At 38.1% G+C, this 21,816-nt stretch overlaps 1 protein-coding gene across 1 annotated transcript in view; it reads right to left on the bottom strand.

Annotated features, from left to right (window-relative positions):
- Nucleotides 1–5,704: 5,704 nt before the first annotated feature.
- The window catches only part of TMEM123 (transmembrane protein 123), a 56,048-nt gene continuing 39,936 nt past the window's right edge, over nucleotides 5,705–21,816 (bottom strand). Inside the window, exons 3-5 of the mRNA XM_014785023.2 lie at nucleotides 12,111–12,431; nucleotides 10,811–10,964; nucleotides 5,705–8,284 (exon numbers count right to left, since the gene is read on the bottom strand). Coding sequence (XP_014640509.2) covers nucleotides 8,260–8,284; nucleotides 10,811–10,964; nucleotides 12,111–12,431 — 500 coding nt within the window. The 3' untranslated portion in view covers nucleotides 5,705–8,259. The remainder of the gene's footprint in view (nucleotides 8,285–10,810; nucleotides 10,965–12,110; nucleotides 12,432–21,816) is intronic.

The following is a 21,816-nucleotide window of genomic DNA, read 5'->3' on the forward strand; positions in this document are numbered from 1 at the left end:
TGTAATATGTTGTTTTTGTTGAAGTATATGAAGAAAATTCAGCCTCTACAGAGTGTGTATTTGGAAAAGGAAGGAGAATTTTTCATATAATTGTGGGTATTCTTTTTTGATGCTACGCCAAAACTTGACAAATGGTAGTTTTTTAAAGGTAGTTGGAGTGTGGAATCTAAAATCATATCAATGATCTTTTTAAAAAGTTAAATTTAATTAAAAAAATTTATTAATTTATACATTTTATTTTTTAGAGCAGTTTTAGGTTCACAGCAAAATTGAGCAGCAAGTACAGAGTTCCCATGATATACCCTCTGTCCCTACATGCACAACCTCCCCTGCTATCAACATCCCTTGCTAGAAGAGTGCATTTGTTACAGTTGATAAACCAACATTGACACATGATTATCACCCAAAGTCCATAGTTTACATTAGGGTTCACTCTTGGTATTGTACATTCTGTGGGTTTTGACAGATGTGTAATGACATGTATCCACCATTGTAATATACAGAATAGTCTCACTGCCCTAAAAATTCTCTGTGCTCCACCTATTCATACCTCCCTCCCAGCTAATCCCTGGCAGTCACTGAACTTGCTACTGTTCAGTGATCTTTTTGTTTTCTCTTACATTAAGATCCATTGGTGAATCTTGCACTTTGAATGGATCTTTTACCCATGCATAATCTTGTACCATAATGGATTGGTCATTTGGAAAATATTTGTTTACTGAATTATACAGATCTCCCAGATCTCTGACACATTTCATTACTTGGTATCAAAAAGTCACATTTGTTAATCTTACCACCAGTATCATCAGGGCAAGTCTAAAAATTGGGAAACTCGCAAACAGTGGTGGATAGAAGTTTTCTAAAATTTTAATTTTTGCTGGAAAGCTTGATTTTTATCATTAGCTACAATCCCTGTCAGTTGTTGTCTCAGACTCACTTCAAGAGAATGACTGCTAAATACTTGTCATGTCAGTATTTTTTCATCAGTCATTCTTTTAAGAAACAATGCTATTCCATTAAAAAAACAGCTAGTTCAGCTTGCAGTTCAATTGCACACGTTTGTCCTTGAGACAATCATCGTACTTTTGTATGTAGCATAAGTACTTTACGTGTACTTCCTAGTTTGTCACATAATGTCACATAATATTAAAATGATGTCTACTAAAGGGTCATATTTAATAAAAATGTACTTCGTCAAGAATATTCTTAATTCAAGTGACAATTTTTTTTACTGTGAGTACCTGGCAGTGATAGATATGGCTTCTAGTATAGCTGATGCCACTACCTCCATTCATGCTAAAGTATCAACAGTTTTACCACCATTGTATTTGCACCCTCAGTGAAAACGACAACATCTTAGTAGTAGTCGTGAATTTTCAGAGCCCCCAAAGGGCTCAGGGACCCTCAGAGATCCCTGGACCCCCCCTTTAAGAACCACTGGTGTATGGTAGCCATTAGTCTTATTCTTTACAAAAATTAATCCAGGAAGAATTGTATTAAGGGACAACATTTAGTCTTCTCTTTTGAAGTTTCCCTCTGCATAGAAGGAGCGCTCTTTGCCCTTGCACTAACCTTCTTGGTGCTTTTGGGAGAGAAACTTGGATAAGCCTAGTAGTAGCTCAATCCTATCTTTCCTCTTCTTTCTCTTTGGAAGCCAGCCTGCCTTCAGAGAATGTTTTCTGCTCCTCTGTGATTTTGGCATCACAGGGGCCTGCCTTGGTTTTTCAGTATTTCCAGTGACTGAGTAGTAAAGTTTGTTTCATTCTGGGATTCAGTATTAGGAAATATACACGTTAAGTGTTGTCCTCCAAAGCCTTTATCAGTAATAAAGTGACATTTCATCTCTATGTGATGACTCCTTTCACCCTTTATTGGTTCTGAACTTGAGTAAAAGAAGTGTTATTTATTGGGCCCCACAAACCCACAATGGATTATGTTGCCTAGTTGGTCTGTTGGGATGTGTGTGATTAGCTTATTAGAAATGGAAAAATCATGATAATGGTAATTATGCTAGGTCCTGTTACATTTCTGGTATAATAGCGTCCAGACAGGTTTTAACCAGTGAGTCCTTGCAGCTTTTAATCCTTAGCAGGTCTGACAATAAAGGGTAGTAGGTAATTAGCTTGTTGAAAGCCATATGACTGTGTTGCTCAGTGTGGTATAGTGAAAAGAGCCCAGAATTTCAAATCCAAAGGCTTTGCCTCTAAGCTCAGTTCTACCACTTTTGTTGCCACTTTTGGCAAGCACTTTATAATTCTCTCTGACCCTCAGCTTTTATATGAAGGTCAGTTTCGGCCCTACTTATTAGGGCCGAACTTAGTAGTAGAACTGTACATAAGAACTTCTGTGTTCTTTATTAGCAAGCTGTGCTAATGACAGTGTCATTGGTCTGATCCCCAAGTAGCAAGCGTCTTGTTTCACGCCTGACCTGGATAAACTGAGTTATAGCATTGTGTTCCACTCAGTGTTATTGTTTCTTTTTTGGAGGCCAGGTAAAACTTGGATACTTATAAAAGATTCAAATAAGAAAGATACAGTAAAAATGTTTAAGTCCTCCTTAATTTTTCCCCGCCAGTACTTTCTGTCTCCTCCCCAGTGGTAATCATCATTAAATTTGGTATGTATTCAATGTGTGTGGTTGTGTATACATGCACGTGTATACATATATGTGGTTATATGAATGCACGTTTTCACTCAACAATATACCCTGAAGATCTTTATCTTTCCATGTCAGTAAATACCCAGTGATTTTCTAAAAATAGAAACCATAATCTCAGTTTCAGAGTTACAAGGAAACTAAAGATTTTCCTCTGTCCTTATCTGGTATATTTAATCTCTACAGCATTTCAGATGATTACATGTACAATCTCTGTTTCCACCAGAATTCACTGTCTCTTGAGGAAGCTCATCCATTTTGAGGCTATTGTGATTGCTCAGGTAATTCATACTATAGCATAATTTGGAGTAGTTGGGGTATATTTTACAGACACCAAAGGTGAAAAAGCATGGGAGCAGGTAGAGAGATCACTGATAGGTTTGGCATGTGTAAAGACAGAGAGGAGCAAAAGAATAAACATTGTCAGAGAACAGGGAGATGTCCTATAAAGAATTTTAGCTAAGGTAGTAATCAATTGGGTATTGAGGATTAAATAGGATTGGAGTATACAAAGTTGGAGAACAGAGGTGTTTGGAAGTATTTTCCAGGCAGAGGGGAAAAAATGAAGAAAGATGAAAATGCATGAAGCATTTTTGGAAAAAGTGAGTAGTTGTAGGGTCAATCAAGGTGAATAACGGGAAACAAGATTGGAAAGGTAGGATGGGGACTAGGTTTAAGAGGACTGCAAATTAGAACCTCTACTGCTTTTCGTATGTTAATTTTATATGCTGTAACTTTACTGAATTTGTTGATTAGATCTGTTTTGGTGGAGTCTTCAGGATTTCCCATATATAAAATCATGTCATCTGCAAATGGAGACTATATTACTTCTTCCTTTCCAATTCTGATGCATTTTCTTTCTTTTTCTTGCCCAACTGCTCTAGCTAGGCCTTCCAGTACTATGTTGAATAGGAGTGGTGAGAGTGGGCACCCTTGTCTTGTTCCTGATGTTAGAGGAAAAGCTTTTAACCTTTCACCATTGAGTATGATGTTAGCTGTGGGCTTGTTATATACCCCCGTCATTATGTTGAGGTATGTTCTTTCTATACCTAATTTGTTGAGAGTTTTTATCATGAATGGATGTTGAATTTTGTCAAATGCTTTGTGTCTATTGAGATGATCATACAGTGTTTTTCTTTCATTTTATTAATGTCATGTATCACAGTGATTTGTGTATTTTGAACCATCCTCACATCCCAGGGATAAAATCTCAGTGGATCATGTTGAGTAATCATTTTTTGTGCTGAATTCGGTTTGCTAATATTCTATTGAGAATTTTTGCATCTGTATTCCTCAGGAACCTAGTTTTCTAGTAGTGTCCTTTTCTGGCTTTGGTGTGGGGATAATGCTGGCCTTGTAAAATGAGTTTGGGAGTGTTCCCTCATCTTTGATTTTTTTGGAAGAGTTTGAGAAGGATTGGTGTTAATTCTGTAAATGCTGGGTAAAATTTACCAGTGAAGCCATGTGGAAGATGAACATTTAGAGATTTTTGATTACTGGTTCAATCTCCTTACTAGTAATTGATCTGTCCCTATTTTCTGTTTTTTCTGGATTCAGTGTGGTAGGTTGTATGTTTCTGATAATTTTTCCATTTCTTTCTAGAGCTATACTCAGTAGTGGACCAGGCTATGACTCAGCTCCCCTGCCTGGGCAGGGTTTGACCAGGCTCTAGGGCTGCTAAGGTTCTTTTTTTGCAGTCCCAAGTCAGGCAGTCCTGCACCCCACCAAGTTCCCTGGTCAGACTGCATGACCAAATTGATGCTGCAGATGAGTAAAGCTGCTGGTTGGGACTACTACACTTGGGCGCTGCAGGTAGGAACTCGGTCTGCCAAGTTCTGAGTGCTGGTTATTGCAAGCTCCTTCTCTGTCACAATCAGATTCCCAGTGGTCAAGCTCTGCAGATATCCCCACAATCCCCATGGGGTGAGACTGGAGTGGGGGCTCCCAAGAAGCAACCCACAATGCTGGGGGAGCTGGATGTTCACCCTGGGTTCTCTTTTCCCAGTGGGGGGAACTGTAGGCTCTGGAGAGACCCCTTAATGTGGTGCTGCACTGGCCTGGGGGAGGGGCAGTGTGGTCAGCTTGTACCCACTCCTCTTACTCTTTTGATGCTGTCTGTCCTGGTCTCTGAGGGGCAGGGGGTGCTTCAGCCTCACCCCCATGTCCTAGGATTCTCTCAGTGGTGTCCTGTCCATGAATAGTTGTTGTTCTTGTGGGGGGAGCAAAGTCAGGAATGATCTTTGTTGCCATCTAGGTGATGTCACTCTCTGCATTTTTTTTTGTATGCATAACATACTTTAATTTTTAAAAATTAGCTGAAACTTCAAAGGGTATATATATTTTTTTCTGGACAGATGCAATGTTTATTCTATCTACTCCCATACCACTGGGCCAAGAACAAGACACACACCCAAGCCTGAAGTTGGTGGGGGAGTACACTCTGCCCAGAGTGAAGCCAAAGCAAGGGTGGGGAGGGAGGAAGAATTGTGTGCAAATAATACTAGGAGAAGGTACTTTTTATTATGTAAAGGATTTCCTGTAGACTGCACCCTTTCCCTTTGGTTGCCTTATAATAACAAATATTTCAGTCATTCGCAGATAAATTATATCTAGTTGTCAAGAAAAAAAGACTGCTGAAAATACCATACATTAAGGCGTTTGTAGCTGATTTATATAGGGAATGGTAGTTTTTTATTTCTACCACAAATATAACTCTTTTTAAAGTTCCATGGCAGAATAAAGAAGTAGCTGCAAATGAAAATCCTTTGAGCAGTGCTTCTCAAACTTTGGTGTTCATCAGAATCACCTGATAGGACTGTTAAAATGTTGATTTTCGGGCTCCACCCGAGTTTCTGATTCAGTAGGTGTGGGGTGGGGCTCAAGAATTTGCACGTCTAACAAGTTTCCAGGTGATGCTGCTGCTGCTGGTCCAGGCAGCCACATTTACAGTGTCAGTTTAGCCCTAATAATCTACCTGTTGTTTTGGGCATTTTCTGTTACTTTCTCTTGAGTTTGATGAAATGAAGTAAAACCACACACATAAAACCCTTAGGTGGAAAACAAAATTTTATTCTAAAAATAGATCTCAGTAACAATGAAATACCAAAAGCTGGTCATTATAATAAAAAGAAAAAAAAAAGGTATCAGGAATTTGCTTTACATGTTTTTTCTGAAAAATACAAAATTATCAGTGTAATATACTACCACTCTCATTTATCTGTATTTAAATTATTCATTTACGGATTATCCAAGGAAATTTTAAAATCATAGATTGGATTCTGCCTAATATTTAGACATACATCTGGATTGCTTTTATCTTCAAGTAAATACATTCTGAAGGAATGCAAACAAAATTGAACATTTGCTTAAGTAAACAATCAGGAAGATACATTTATGCTTAGGAAATGTGCTCCAAAGCAGAATATTGGTTTGCATCACTGTTTCCCTCAATTTTTGCAGATAACCAAAAAAACTGACTGCATTGAAGTACTGGTATTTGAAAAAAATTCTACAACTTACACATACAGAAAAGACGATTACTTCAAACCCAAAGCACAGGAAACTTGAAAGGCAAATGATGACATTTAGTACTTTAAAAGTGGTTTTAGATCTTCAAAGTGCTAAAGAAACAAGCATTCAAGAAAATTTCAGGCTTGTCTACACAGTTCTGACTGACTTGAAGTACTGAAATATAAAGAATGCAGGAGACAAAACAAATTAAATTTAAAAGGCCCCCATTACTATAAAATATATCTTACTATGTTTTGCAAAAAAATGAAAGCAGTGGTTGAAAGACCAGTTAGGGCTAAGTTAGAAACACACAACTTACCTATCAGCCCACGGCTCTTTTTCAAACTACTGTAAACACATGTTTCATAATATTTCCTCCATACTGCATGTGTCACATACATCCTATCATATCCATATTTTGGATTTTTATCATCCATATTCATCACATCAATTGGGCATAATGCACAGTGAGTAAATGATCCTTTTATATCAAAATTCTTGACATGGCATTCTCTGCAAACCAAAAGCTGATCACAAAGTTAAATTCCTATTAAATTTAATTCCTGTTAAATGTAGGTACATGTTCATTAGGACTTCTTAGCTCATTTTTGGACTATCAGAAATTGGTGTGATTTACTTTGACCATCTAAGAAATACTCTCTTAGTATTTAGTATAGACTAAATACCTCTTTTGTCAAAACTTGACCCTGAGTTTTGAGTGTTGGAATATAAACTAAAACTGAAAACACTCCAAAATACCTTGGCTAATACTGGTGTCCCTACAATACTGTGCTTTTTCTCTCCATTAACATAATACATACGAAAGCGCCTCCTCTTCAGCAAGGGAGGAAGAGGAGTGGTCTGAAAAATATCCAAAGAAGAAGAAGTTAAAAATTCTTAAAAATTCCTGTTTTAAAACTTCATAGGAATCTTCCAAAATGCATTGGTGTTTTAGTATAAAAATGCTATTTCCCCAGATCTTTGAGTAAAATCAATGGTGCATGAAATTTTTCCATGCTGTAGGTTTAGTAGCCTGAGAGGAGCCCCACAGTCCCTGGCTTGATAAAGACAGCATTAATCTACAGTCCTGTATATAGAGTTCTAAATGTTGTTTTAGAACTCATATAAGGGGCTTTTTTAAAAAAAGTTAGGTGTGTTTACACTAAACATTTCTAGATACTGAAAGCAGCTCTACATCTCTTAAAAATATTCACTAAATATAAAATTAACAGCTGAATATGAAATAATTTCCAGTGGTGACAATATTCTCACAGTAGCAAATATTCTAACTTCTTATTTAATACTAACAACTAAGTCTTTAAAACATTGTATCATGTTAAACATTGCAATTACTTGAAATTACACAGTGAAAAAAAGATAATTATATCAACTGCCACTGAAAGCTCAAAAGAAGTTATTAATAAAAATACAGGCTCTCTAATGGCTCTAACAGAGCTAAGTCCAGGTATTGTTTCTGGTTTTATTTGATTTTTTGGTGGTGGTGGGGGGGGCGTGCATTTTGTTTTTAAACCAAGTACTAAGTTTTAAAACGTATAAATTATTGATGATTTCTGAAGAGACACAAACTAAAATTATGCTGAAAACCTGGTTTACTTGTATAATTTCTGCTGTGTGGCATTAGTAATTAGGATATATCCAGCTCTGAATAGCACTGAAGTTCTTTGTGTGAGCAAAAAGACAGTCAAAATCCTAAGTGTGTGACAAGCTCCTTATTTGTATGCCCAGATGGCATCGTGCCCTTCAGTGATGATGTCTTCCAATTACTGGCCCCATGTGACCAATGCCACAAAAAAAATGGGACAGGACTTGTTTGTCTTACTATGTATTTTTGAAAATTGAATTTAACCATTGCACTAACTGTATGCTTTAAGTGTTCATCAAAAAACCCAAACCAAACCCTTTTACCTTTAGTGATCAACGAGGAATCTTTACATATTTATATAATACATTGTAAATTATATGCATAGCCTCTTTATTTTCAAGAAGAGAATATTGTTTTAACTAATAATAAACCAAAATTAATTGATAGGGCTGCATCAATCTTTCTTCTTTCCATTGGTCCTGGGATTTCCTTAAATGATGGCATCATGTTCATCACTGTAATATATCAAAAGTTAAAATTACTTGGTGTTTTGTATTTGTATCAAAACTACTTAGATATTCATATTTTTAAGTAAAGTAAGTAATAATTTCAAGCTTCAGAATCAAAATTAATTGTCATTGCTTTGTGTACATTTCTTAAGTAAAAGCACCCAGGAACTGTAGTGGTTAAGGATTCAAAAGGTGATTGAGGTTGTCCAACAGACCTGCACTCACATCTCTGCTCTACCTCTCAGTGTCTGTGTGACTTTTCACCAGTTAGCTGTTACAAGCTTCTTTAAAGAAGAAAACAACCAAAATGACCATCATTTCTTGAGCATTTACTATGTGCCAGGTGTTATGCTACAGACTTTACATCCATATCTTATTTAAATCATCACAGTAACCCTACGCAGAGGGCATTTTTATTTACTTATTTATTCATTATCCTGTTTACAGAGGATCAGAAGCTAAGCAAGCATGTGAACTCCCATCTTGACCATCATACACTATGCTACATCGTTTATATAAGCATGGGAAGGCACCTTGCTGGTCAGCAGTAGAACCCAGACTCAAAACTAAGTCTGTCTGCCCCAAACCCCATCTCTTAACTATTTCACTCCAGTCTCTCCATGCAACTTTAAGAAACACAGGAGCTAACATTTTAATCAGTGTTATTATCCAATAAATGAAAACTAGCAATGCTCATTATTACTAGATAATAGAAGGTCTCAGTTTCCTTAAGAAGACAAACATTAAGTCCTTATTTATGGAATGCCATTTTTTTATAACTTCAAAGGAACCACTACTTTTTTTTATGTAGCTCTAAGAAAAACACAACCAATTAAATTACAACACAATGCTTATCCCATAGACTGTAAGGTACATCTCAATTTCAGAGGTGTTAAAATGTGGAAAAAAACAAAACCAAAAATGTGTACTTAGACTCAACTAAATATGGTATTTTCACCATCTACTGGTTCCTGTATCAATAAGCCTCCTATTACAGTCAAACTCTGCCTCTGCCAGCATAATTCCCTTACAGTAGTGAGGATTCTGGACTCGGACTTCCTCCATAGGGCATGCGTGCAACCTTATGTGGTCATGTATATGTGAGAAAAAAATTAGCCCATAAAGCTAAAATTACATACTTTGTAGTTAAGGCAGTTTACAATGAAAACAGCACATTTTAATTTAATTCCTTTACTACTTTATAACTTCAACTATATCAATAAATATTATAAAAAATGAGTGGCATTTAATTTCCTATAATCAAAATGTGCCTTCTGTTTAACTGGTGAAATTTACCAAGGAAACAGATGATAAATATTTCTAGAAACACATAGTGGTTTTAAAACTTTAATGTACTTTTAAAGTTAACTCTGTTTAGTCAGAGTTTCCTTCATGTATTTTTTTCTTTTATAGGTTAACCTAAAAGAGAAAAGAATGAATGTTTCTGAATATGCTTTTAATCTGGCAAAACACCACCTTGATATTCTTTTAAAGTGAATTTGATATGATGAATATATAGACGGTAACTTGCAATTTAAATATAATGTTTTAAAGTCTGGTTTTTTAGTTCGATGAAAAATTTGAGAAGTATTTTCATACTATATTATCCTCCTGGAAATTCATAATGCACATCAAGATATCAAAGGCTTAGAGAATTCTTGTAGTAAAGTAACCTGTTCTATTTTGCTTTGCTCAATCAGCATTTCCTAAATGTTTCTGACGTGGAAACTCTGTGTGGGATGCATGTGTGTGTGACAACTTAAACAGAACAAATTTTCAAAAATGGTTATCTATTCTATGGTATTGATATACATTAACAATCAAAAGAATGAACTGGCTCTTGTACATATAAGACTCAAAAGAAAAATCCAAAAGACTTTGTTGGAGTAACAAACGCTGGGAGATGATACCTCCAAAAACCACAAGACCTACAGAATTACATGAAAGGTGAACATGGTTTGTTGATCGGGACTTGTTGATAAAGCTCACCTAAAAAAGATAATTTTACTACAGATAAAATGATAACGTATATTACTTATAACAACTCATTTGATATAGTAAATTATCAGGAAAATGAGGCTGTCAGAAGAATTTCCTTAGTTTGTCTTTGTCATAGAAAGCAAAAATCATGTTTTTACCAAGGATGCTATGTTCGTATGTGTTGTGTTTGTGGGTAGCACTAAGTCAACAGCCTCATGAGACCTGATATGGTATTTCTTACAATGAGGGGTATAAGTAAGTGAAAAGGATTGGCTAAACTTGGGTCTCTGGTAAAAAATGACACTAATAAAACACAAACATTTTTATAGGTATATACATCTATTTTCGTTTGCAAATAATTATAACCACAAGCTTGTACATAAACAATTTACTTTGGACACAGAAGATTAATAGGAACATGACTCATAAATCTATCAGTTATTCATCCCTGACATGAACACTGGCCCTACTGTGTTTGTGATAGTTTGTCATGATATTTAAATAAATACAGAAATAGTAATAATAAAAAAGTCCTGGCCAATCAAAACTCACATGGTTGTATACCGAATGCCTCTTCTTGAATAATATATTTTGCCTCCAATGTAAAGAATAGATAAAAGTCCCAGTGTTAATACAATACCACCAACAAAGCTGCCAGTATCAAATTTTGATCCTTTATTTTCTTTAGAATTAATAGTGGCTGTGACTAGAAGAAAAAACAAAATAGGCGTTAGCACTTGTTAAAACCATTATAATAAGCTAAAACTTTCTGAATTTCTATATAACAATGCTGAATTGGGGATTGGGAGAATCTAAGCATAGAAAGTTGCTCTCCAGCCTCCTTTGTGTCTAGCGACTGCCTGGGTCTAGTTTCTTCACTTTATCCAACACGTCCCTCAATGAAACCCCCAGGGACTGCAACCCGAAGATCTGAAGGTGTTTGGTGGTGCTGGACTTGGATAGCCTACCAAAACCTCAAAGGCAGGAAGATTTGGAAATATTTTTCCTTATAAATCCTCTTAAGAGTTCATGCCTTAAAATAGGTCTGGGTAACAAAGCTGTAATCTTTAAACTGGATCCAATTTGAGTAACTGTTTCTAACTGAAATTTCTCCTTTTGATTAAATTGGCAATTTTAACTATTTTATAAAGTCAAGAGCCCCTGAGACATTAAAGTTGATTTTAATACATAAATTGTTTTAATGAATAAAATAAACTATATGGAGTAGAAATATATAAAAACATAGAAGAAACCATAAAGTCTGCTATTTGTTCTGATATATGTAATCATTAGTTTTTAAACAGAACTTCAACTTTGGATAACTGAAAAGAGAATCGTCTTAAGATTTCTAAATTCATGGTTTCACAGGCATTCTATTTTAAACAAATGCAAAAGGTAAGGAGTGCTGAGACTCTAATACTACATATGTGATTATATCTAATACCATTTAAAAATATCTTAAGGGCACAAATGAATTAAAACCAAAGTTCACCATGATTTTGGTTTAGAAGTCATGTAGATTGAACCTGCCTAACTCCTTTCTAGAATAAGATACAAAGAGTTAAAGGTACAACAAATTTTCAAACCATGTAAAATAAAATTCCCTATTAGGATAAATAACTTATTCACAGATGGTTCTTATTTGGCATGACTAACTTGGAAACTCATTTTTTTAAAGGGACAAGAACACTAGGTCAATTGACTCCTTTCCTAATCTCTACAGCTAATTTACTTAATAGGAAATCATTGTCTAAATTTCTGTATTTATTTTTGCAGAATGGAATGATGATCTAAATGTGGCATTTAACAGCTCTTCTCAGCATAGAAAAAATAGGTCACTTTTAACACATACCTGTTACTGATGAAGAAACAGATGTCACTGAACTATTATTGTAGGTTGTAGTCACGGTGGAACTATTGTGGGTTGTGGTCATCGTGGATGTTGACATCCGGGATGTGCTTTGTGAAACACTTGTTATTTTGGGTGTAGACTTTAAGGTGGTGGAAGTCATTTTTGTTGAGACCCCTGGTGTTGTCATTTTAGATGTTGCCATGGGTTTCAAGGTGGTGTTTGTCACGTTCTTTGAGACTGAAGAAAATGGAGTTGTTGATGGTTTCATAGTGCTGCTGGAAGATTCATTTATAGGGCTGACAGACACATGTTGGGGATCCCCTGCAAGAATATCAAGAAAGATTAAAACTGGAGCTCTGATTTAGGAAATTAAGATCTCACTTCACTGCGACTTTCATGGTCACACATAAATAGGTGTAACAAATACAGCAGCACGAAAGATACTTATTAGTCCATTAATACTTTGCACTATATGGCAATAAAGTATCTCAAACTAGTAAAATTCAGGGACCAAGCCTAGATATACATAAAGTTAGGAAGTTTTGTGAAGATATGAAAAAAATAAAACCGAGAAGACTGAGTTCCTTTAATCCAAGGACAATGTCTTAATCATCTCTGTGTCTGAACACTTTACCATATTTCGTGTCACAAATGTTACCTGAATGGGGGGTTTTTAAAGTTAAAAGTTTCAAGTTTCTCTGCCACATTCTTTTAAGGAGCTTCGAGGACAAACAGTAGCTGCATGTTTCTAAGCCCCCAGTGAATGTTTCCTTAAAACAAACTCCTAAAAATAAAAATAACTTTCTTTTGATTCACATTTAGAAAAAGGTTTCTTAAAAAAAAAAAGAAAAAAAAAAATATAAAATATGCCCTATGACCAAAAGCAAACCTGTCTTCATAATATTATTTCATAGTCTGTCTTCATTGTAACTCCACAACTTAAGTAACATTTACAACTAAAGGTACTTTAGTTATTATAATTCACTGTACACTAATTTATTATAATATAGTATAACTGTCTAGGGAATGAAAAACTTTATATCTCTTTGCCCTTTTAATATGATGTAATTTACTTCTGTATTTGTTTCCTGTTCTCAAAGTTTATTTTCAGGTTTACTAGTTTGCTATGTTGCCTGTATTCTCACATTTTATTCTTTATGTCCAAGTACTCAAGTGGAAAGAATTAACCACCAGGCTTGCCTTCTCCTTTCCCCAGGGAGAGTAGCATGATGCCATCAGGGTCCCTGTCCCACCGCTGCTGTCAAATGCCAAAAGGGATTACTTCATATATTATCATCCTATCTTCTGCAATTATTTTGGACTTTTTCTTGAAAGATTTCCATTACTTATTTTCAATTTAACTGGACAGGCTGGTTTTCATAGTGCTGCTTATCTGCATATCAGCTTTTACTATTCAAATTCCTATCACATTTTCTCAACTTGGAGTCTCTATTGTGTTGTCTCTTCCACTGAATATTATCTAATTAAAAAAAAAGGCCAAAGGAATTAATACTTTTGTACTATATAGACCAATAAATTATAATTATTCAAGTAGATGATACAAATGCCATGAACTTCAACTAATCTTTTATTACTAATTCTGAATGCTCTATACAGAGATATAAGTAACATACTTTAGCACTGGAATAATCACCTTTCATTTTAAACTAGTGAATGAATTCTATTGTAATGAAATTAAATATAGCAAAGAACCATCATTTATATCATATCTTTAGAACAGAATGATCTTTGCAGAGTAAAACAATGAACACAATGCTGCTTTTGGATTCAACACACACAGCCTACTCCCCTCTCCCTGCCATAATAAGAAATTCTTCAGAGATACTGTACAAAGTCACATGGGCAAAAACAGGGAGCTGTAATAGGTTAATTCTCCACTAAGAAAATCCAAATGTGTTAAAGAAACCACTAAGCAGCTAAAAATTTCTACAAATTGACAAAACAGGCAAATAAGTTTTATATTAAACTGTGTTTTGTGATGTTTAAGTGTGTAAACTGCAATGCAAGGATGCTGTCTTCAAGGTCAGACCTCACATCTGGTGATCCAACCCCTCTGTCTATAATATAAACAAGTGGTCATTTGTGCTCCTCTGCAAATGATACCATCCCACCATGGAAGTCTGGATGTCTTCCCTCTCCCTTAACTGTTCAGATACTGACTGGCACCTCCAGCGGGTGGCACAGTAAGCCCCTGCAGAGACGTCAGAACAGACCATCCAGGAAGGACTTGTAAAGGGTTAAGCCCTATCTGACTTTGCCCGTCTTAGCTATTCAGTCTCCCACCTCTAAGAAGCAGAAGTTGTAAAGGTGTGGGACGTGGGCAAGATTTGTGAAGGGGGTCAGAAGGTACAAACTTCCAGTTATAAAATGAATAAGTCATGAGGATGTAATGTACAGCATGGTGACTACAGTTAAGAACACTGTGGGGTATATATGAAAGTTGCTAAGAGAGTAGATCTTAAAAGTCCTCATCATAAGAAAAAAAAATTTGTAACTATGTGTGGTGCAGGATGTTAACTAGACTTATGATCATTTCACAATATATACAAATATTGAATCATTGTATTGTACATCTGAAACTAATGTTATATGTCAATTATATCTCAATTAAAAAAAAGTACTCAAAAAACCCAAAACAAAAGAAAGAAATTGTAAAGGCCGGAAGAGGGTATGTTACTGGAGAGAGGCAGTGTGCTATGTGTCCACTCCCACCAATGTCCGTGGAGGAAAAGAGGAGAACGCTCCTCCTCACCTCAAACCAAGCTGGAAAGGCTTCAAGGGAACCACCTGAAGAGCAGAACCAGTATCTCCTGGACTTGAAGAAACACAGAGACTAGGGTTTGACTCAAGCTGAAAAGGAAGCCTAAAGGTGAGATGCTGTGACTGAGCTGTCTTCACCTGTCAGCAGAATTTAAAGGCTGCACTGGGAGTAGACTCTGTTTCCAATGACAGCAAAGGTGCTTGTTTTCCATAAACCAAATCAGGCCCCGTGGAAGATAGCCAGCATGGGGTTGCCTTAAAAGACAGCCTCCCAAGAGAGTTCTGCATAGAAGGATGAAGATAACTAGCAGAGAGGTAGAACACCAAAAGCTAGGGGCCAAAGGTGTGCAGTGAGAGGGTCAGCTGGAGGAGAGGCCCCACCACGTCAAGAGAGCCAAAAGGGGAGTCCCAACTGGAGGATCTCCCAGCAGTCTACCAAGGAGAACCACATCTGCCATCCAGAGGGCACCCATGCCAGATGAAAACATCCCAGCTTTCACCCCACTGGCTTCTTCCCTTAAACCCCTTTAGGCCTGCTCCTGTAAGGGTCCAAACTAGAAGAAGGGAGGGACAGAAAGGCAGAGCAAGGAAGGAAGCCAACAGTGTCAAATTTCCCACTGCAGGCTTTCAAGCCTGAAGCAGGCCCAGGCTGGCCGAAGGGAGAAATTCCAACTTTGTATCACTGCTGAGTTTTATTATTTTGTTGTTATTCTGGAAGGGAGAGGTACCCTATTACATACAATTCACTCAATAAACTGGACATACTATCGATAACACCTCAGCTAGTGTAGGTGGGGGAGTAGAGCTGCCAGAGAAGGGGTATATGTGACATACAAGATAAACAATGTACATACGAATATGAGTGATGTTTTGTCATTGCTGTAAATCTACTCGACAGTCCAATCTGTTCTCCATTCCTGTTTTGTGATAAGAGAACTATTCTTCGAGCACAATTTTTCTATGATAGAGTAAGAGCTTCCATTTATCGAGCTCTTCTCTTTACCAAGTGCTGGTGATGTTTTCCAGGCACAGTGGGTATGAGCTCAAGCTCTAGATCAGCTCAGCCATTTAACTTGCTGGGTTACCTTAGACAAGTTACTTAACCTCTCTGAGATTCATTCTTCTTCCTTATCTATAAAAAGGGATATCACAAGGGTTTGGGAGAATTAATTGAGATAATTTGTGCTGAGCACTTAGCACAGTGCCTGCTACGGAATGTTTACTCTGTTTTAGCATTAGTTTTATTATATGTATCTCCCCTACAGAGCTGCACTGTAAAGCTCCCCAGAGGAGGGTGAGGAGCAGGCACTGTCAGAGCTCCTATTCTCATGATTATCATCACTGCCATCTGAATAACATCATATTGAAGAGGATGCTATTGGGGGTATTTTCAGTTCATTGATGCAATTATCCAAAAAGAAAAAAAGTGATGCCCCAGGCCTTTTTCTGTTAACCTCAGCGGGCCACCTTCCTATTACAGCAAGACATTACTAAGCAGCCTATTTTTTCTAATCAAGTTAAAAAGTACTCAAGGCCAGCCCGGTGGCATAGTGGTTAAGTTCACCTGCTCTGCTTCGGCGGCCTGGGGTTCACTGGTTCGGATCCTGGCCACAGACCTACTCACTGCTCATCAAGCCATGCTGAGGTGGCGTCCCACACAGAAGAGCTACAGCTCTACTACTATGATACACAACTATGTACTGGGGCTTTGGGGAGAAAAAAGAGGAAGACTGGCAATAGAGGTTAGCACAGGGCCAATCCTCCTCCTCAAAAAAAAAAGAAGTTCTCATCCTCTTCAAAGTCTAGGTTTGTTCCAACTATCTTTGTATAACTCTGCTGTGTTGAAATAACTTTTCTTACTCCTATAACTTTGAGTCCAAATATATCTAAGTGCCATTTTTTTTCCTTTAACCTAAATATTTCAAAGTTGAGAGTGACAATTTATTTTCATGAGGGCAAATACACACTTAAACCACAGTTGAAAATACACATCAATTTTTTAAAATCTCAGTTATTTTTAAATGGGATACTATAGCTTTCCATTTCCTATTACAGTTGTCAAAAATACAGAGCTATTTAAGGCATGGACCATATATTTCTGGTGCCACAGAGTTATTTGGAGGGGTCTGTGATTCTAAGAACAGTCTGCAGCTTGAGCAAATTAAAGAATAACTAGTCTTGTATTTAACTCTGGGAATATTTTTAAACCTTGAGAACCTGAGAACCTCTTGCCTATAAAGAAACTAAATATCAGTATAATCCCAGAAATATTCATTATTTAGAAAACAAAGAGGCCTTGCCTCATTGCACAAAGTCAACAGGCTCCTTCCAAAATTTCTTCTGAATTCAAATTACCTGAGGACCAAAAATCCATAGAATTGAAAAATCTAGGGGCCAGCCTGGTGGTGCAAGCGGTTAAGTGTGTGCGCTCCACTGCAGCGGCCCGGGGTTCGCCGGTTCGGATCCCAGGCGTGCACTGACGCACCGCTTGGCAAGCCATGCTGTGGCGGCGTCCCATATAAAGTAGAGGAAGATGGGCATGGATGTTAGCTCAGGGCCGGTCTTCCTCAGCAAAAAGAGGAGGATTGGCAGATGTTAGCTCAGGGCCGATCTTCTCACAAAAAAAAAGAGAAAAAGAAAAAGAAAATCTAGATTAAAGAAAATCTATCTTAAAAAGTTATCTTTTAAAAAATCTAGATTAAAAAATAGAGAAAACTGGGCTTGTTAAAAAAAGTATCATCATCCTAAAGAACTGTCCATTTTCTGAAAATCAAACATACTTTACAAGTTCCTAAATTTTCAAATTCAAAAATTAAAATTCCAAAAAGGAAAAACAACTGTATATATATAAACACTGGAAAATAACAACTGGGGTGTTTTAAATAAGTTATAGTATATCTGCAATAAATTTTACATCTACATTTTACTTACACTATCTTTCTACCTAAGTCTTTTATTAATATAAACAAGATGTTTGTTTACTCTGGCAAGAACTGAAAGAGGCCTTTTCAGTCCAAGTAATCATCTGCCTTACGGAGAGTGAGAACTAACCACTGGGAGATGCAGTCCAGGTTTGTTTAAGGAAATTCAGTCTCAAGGGTGATCTGTCCCTTCCCAGAGCTGTATGGAGGGCAGCTGAGCGGAGCATCAGAAAACCAGCGTGGCTTTTCAAGGCAGTCAGATGCCCAGAGAGAAGGCCTGCGTTGGCTGGGGCTGTGAGGCAATGCCCAGGCTTGGTTATGCTTTTGCCATAGGCCTTGCCCATTCTATTCCACTACCACCGACACAATCCACAACTAGTAACCCCGGCTAACTACAAAAAAGGTGTGAATCACAGTCACAAGGGCATCAGGCAAGACTGATATATTTTCTGTTTCTGCTCAAAATCTTCCCAGCCTCTCACCTGGCACTCCTTGCTCTCCATGGAACAGAATTCACTCTATTTGTTCTTCCCCAACACACTCCAGTCAGCCTGGCTTCTCACAGCCCAAGAACCAGCCACCCTCACTCCTCCCAACACTTGTTTAGTACCTACCCCGTGCCAAGAACTACGCTAAGAAGCTCTGCGGACACAGAAAAGATGCAGTCCTTCCTTGAAGGAGTTCATGGGGTAGTAAGGAAGACAAGGAAACAATACTGTTACAACATGGTGTGTCAGAGGCCTGTTCCATTTCACCACCTTCCCAGGCATCCCCTCTTTACTGAACACCTATTTTTCATTTTTCTAAACTCTTAATTGTACTATTATTATTACTATTAAAAAATTAACATATATTGTTTTATCTTTTCAATGGAATTAGCTGGGTTATTAATTGCAAGAATTACATCTTGTATTTTCATTTTACTCTTCGAAAGTGCCAGGCACAGTTTTGGGAGAACTTGATTATTTCTAACAAGTGCTCCAAACTGTGCAAGGAATGAGAGGGAAGACCCAAAAGGTGTCTCAACTCTTCGCCATGACAGACAAAGCCCTAGTCCCCTCTGCTGCCTAATCTTCGCCACTCCCTTCTGCTCAGCAGACCTATCTACTCACCTTTCTCCTAGCATGCAGTGCATTTCTGTTTCTGTTGCTTTGTTATATTATTCCTCTGCCTGGAATGCTTGCCACCCATTCTCAGCCTGGTGAAATTCTATTAGATACAAAGTACAGAAAAGCTGAAAAGTATTAAAAGTGAAAGTACAGGAAAAGTTATACAACTACTAATCAGAAAAAAGGTGATGAGTGGTTCTGGTTCAAGATGGCGACGTAGGAAGATCCTAAACTCACCTCCTCCCACAGACACACCGAATCTACAGCCACATATGGAACAATCGCTACTGAAAAAACCCCAAAAACTAGCTGAGCGACTCCTACACATCAGGCAAACGAGAAAAAACCTACATCGAAGAGGGTAGGAGAGGCTGAGACACAATCTCACCATAAATTCCACCTCCACTGCAGCGACCCACAATCGGGGAGGAACTCAAAACCCAGAGCTTCTCCCTGAGGAGCAAACCCCACATTGGGCACCCCAACTTTAAAGACCTCATATGAGAGACAAGCCCCCAAAAGATCTAGCTTTGAAAACCAACGGGCTTGTACCCACGAGACCCGCAAGGCATAGTGAACTGAGAAATGACTCCTAAAGGGTTTGCAGGTTTGGACAAACCCACCCCAAGGACCAGCACAGAGGCAGTCAACTGAGAGGCGCCCAGACTTTATGTGAAAGAGGCTCATTTATTAACCTTAAAGCATTGGCCTGAGTGTCAGGCATCTAATTTAACACACATCTAGGGGCCTTCTGGGGTACTCTCTGGGTACAGAGGCTGGAGGGCGCCATCTTTGTGCTCCTTCTGCCTCGCTCCAGCTCACTGCTATCTCCTGGAAAGGAGCTTGTACCCTCCTCCGCACCCTGATTTTTGCAGCTGCTGCCAGAGGACACCTCTAGATTACCTGGCTCTGGTGGCCAGCAGGGCATATGCTTACGGGTCCCACAGGACTGTAACCAACGGAGAAAGAGTTCTTAACCAGCTACTTCCTGCAAGGCACAGCAAGAGGCAACAATCTGAGGAGCCCAGTTTTTCTGTGAAAGAGGCCTATTAGTTTATCTTCATAGCTGCGGCCTGAGGGGCAGGCTTCTTATTAAAGACACATCTAAGGGCCTACTGTAATGTTTTCCAGAGACTTCGGAGGGCAGGTGCTATTCTGTAGTCTCCCTCTGCTGTGCTTCAGAGTGCCAGTATATCCCGGAGGGCACCTTTCACATGCATCTGGTGCCCCAGGTTTTACCTCTGCTGCCCCAATTTTTGTGGCTGCTACTCAGGGGGCACCCCTTGATGGCCTGGCTCTGGTGGCGGGGGGGGGGGGCTTGCATTCCTGGGTCCCATGGGACTGTAACAAATGAAGAGACAGTTCTTGGCTGGCTGCCTCCCTGAGGGAACTGCACAGACAGCAGACTGAAACACACCCCTAGCCTTCCTGTGAAAGAAGCCTATTTGCTGTCCAGGAGATTTGATCTGAGGGGCAGGCTTCTAGTCTGTCACACACCTAGAGGCTAAGCAGATGCTCTCAGGAAACAGAGGCTGGAGGATGCCATTTTTGCATTCTCGCTCCAGGTCACTGTTATCTCCTGGAAAGGAGCCTGTACACTTGTCTGGCACCCCGATTTTTGTGACTTCCATCAAGGAGACATCTCCAGATTGTTTCGCTCTGGAGGCCAGCAGGACTTATGCTTGTGGTCCCACAAGACTGTATATATTTGCATACTTTAAAAGCTGCTACCTCAGGGGCTGGCTTCCAATCAGCCTGAATCTAGGTGCTGACTGAGATCCTCTCCTTTAGGACACTGATAGCTCTTGGTATACCCTCAACTACTGGGAGCCATTAAAAATAAAATAGACTGCTTAATAGTCACAAAGGTTTGAGAGACAACCTAGGGCAGGAGGCAATGATAAGGTTCATCTCCTACACTCGGCCACTCCTTGAAGACTGGGAGAGGTGGCTGTTTTGTCTAATGCAGAGAAACCAACATAAGAGTCAAGGACAAGGAGGAAACAAAGGAATATATTCCAAATGAAAGAACAAGATAAAACTTCAGAAAAAGTCCTTAATGAAACAGAGATATAAGTAATTAACCTGATAGAGAGTTCAAAATAATGGTCATAAAGATGCTCACCTGACTCAGGAAAAGAATGGATGAACACAGTGAGAACTTCAACAAAGAGACAGAAAAATATTAGAAAGTACCAAAAAGAAATCACAAAGCTGAAGAATAACTGCACTGGAAAATACACTAGAGGGGTTCAACAGTAGACTAGACAAAGCAGAAGAAAGGATCAGTGAACTCAAAAATAGGGCAGTGGAACTCACCCAATCTGAGCAGCAAAAAGAAAAAAAATGAAAAAAAGTGAAGATACCTTAAGGGTCTTATGGGACAATATTAAGTACACCAGCATTTGCATTATAGGGGTCCCAGAAGGAGAAGACAAAAATGGGCAGAAAATTTACTGGAAGAAATAATGGCTGAAAACTTCCCCAACCTGGAGAAGGACAGACCTCCGGATCCAGAAAGCCCAAAAAGTTCCAAATAAGATGAATCCAGAAAGAGCCACACCAAGACACATTATAATTAAAATGTTAAAAGTTAAAGAAGACGGGAGAAAACTCTTAAAAGCAGCAAGAGAAAAACAACTTGTTATGTACAAGGGAATCCCCATAAAACTATCAGCAGATTTTTTAGCAGAAACTTTGTAGGCCAGAAAGGAGTAACATGATATATTCAAAGAGCTAAAAGAAAAAAACTTCCAACCAAGAATACTCTATCTGGCAAAGTTGTCATTCAGAACTGAAGGAAAGGAAAAAAAAAATTCCAGAAAAGCAAAAGCTAAAGGAGTTTATTACCACTAGACTGGCCTTACAAGAAATGTTAAAGGGACTTTAAGCTGA

This window comes from Ceratotherium simum, chromosome 7 (assembly GCF_057802395.1).
Source record: "Ceratotherium simum simum isolate JZ-2026a chromosome 7, ASM5780239v1, whole genome shotgun sequence".
Classification (NCBI taxonomy): domain Eukaryota; kingdom Metazoa; phylum Chordata; class Mammalia; order Perissodactyla; family Rhinocerotidae; genus Ceratotherium; species Ceratotherium simum.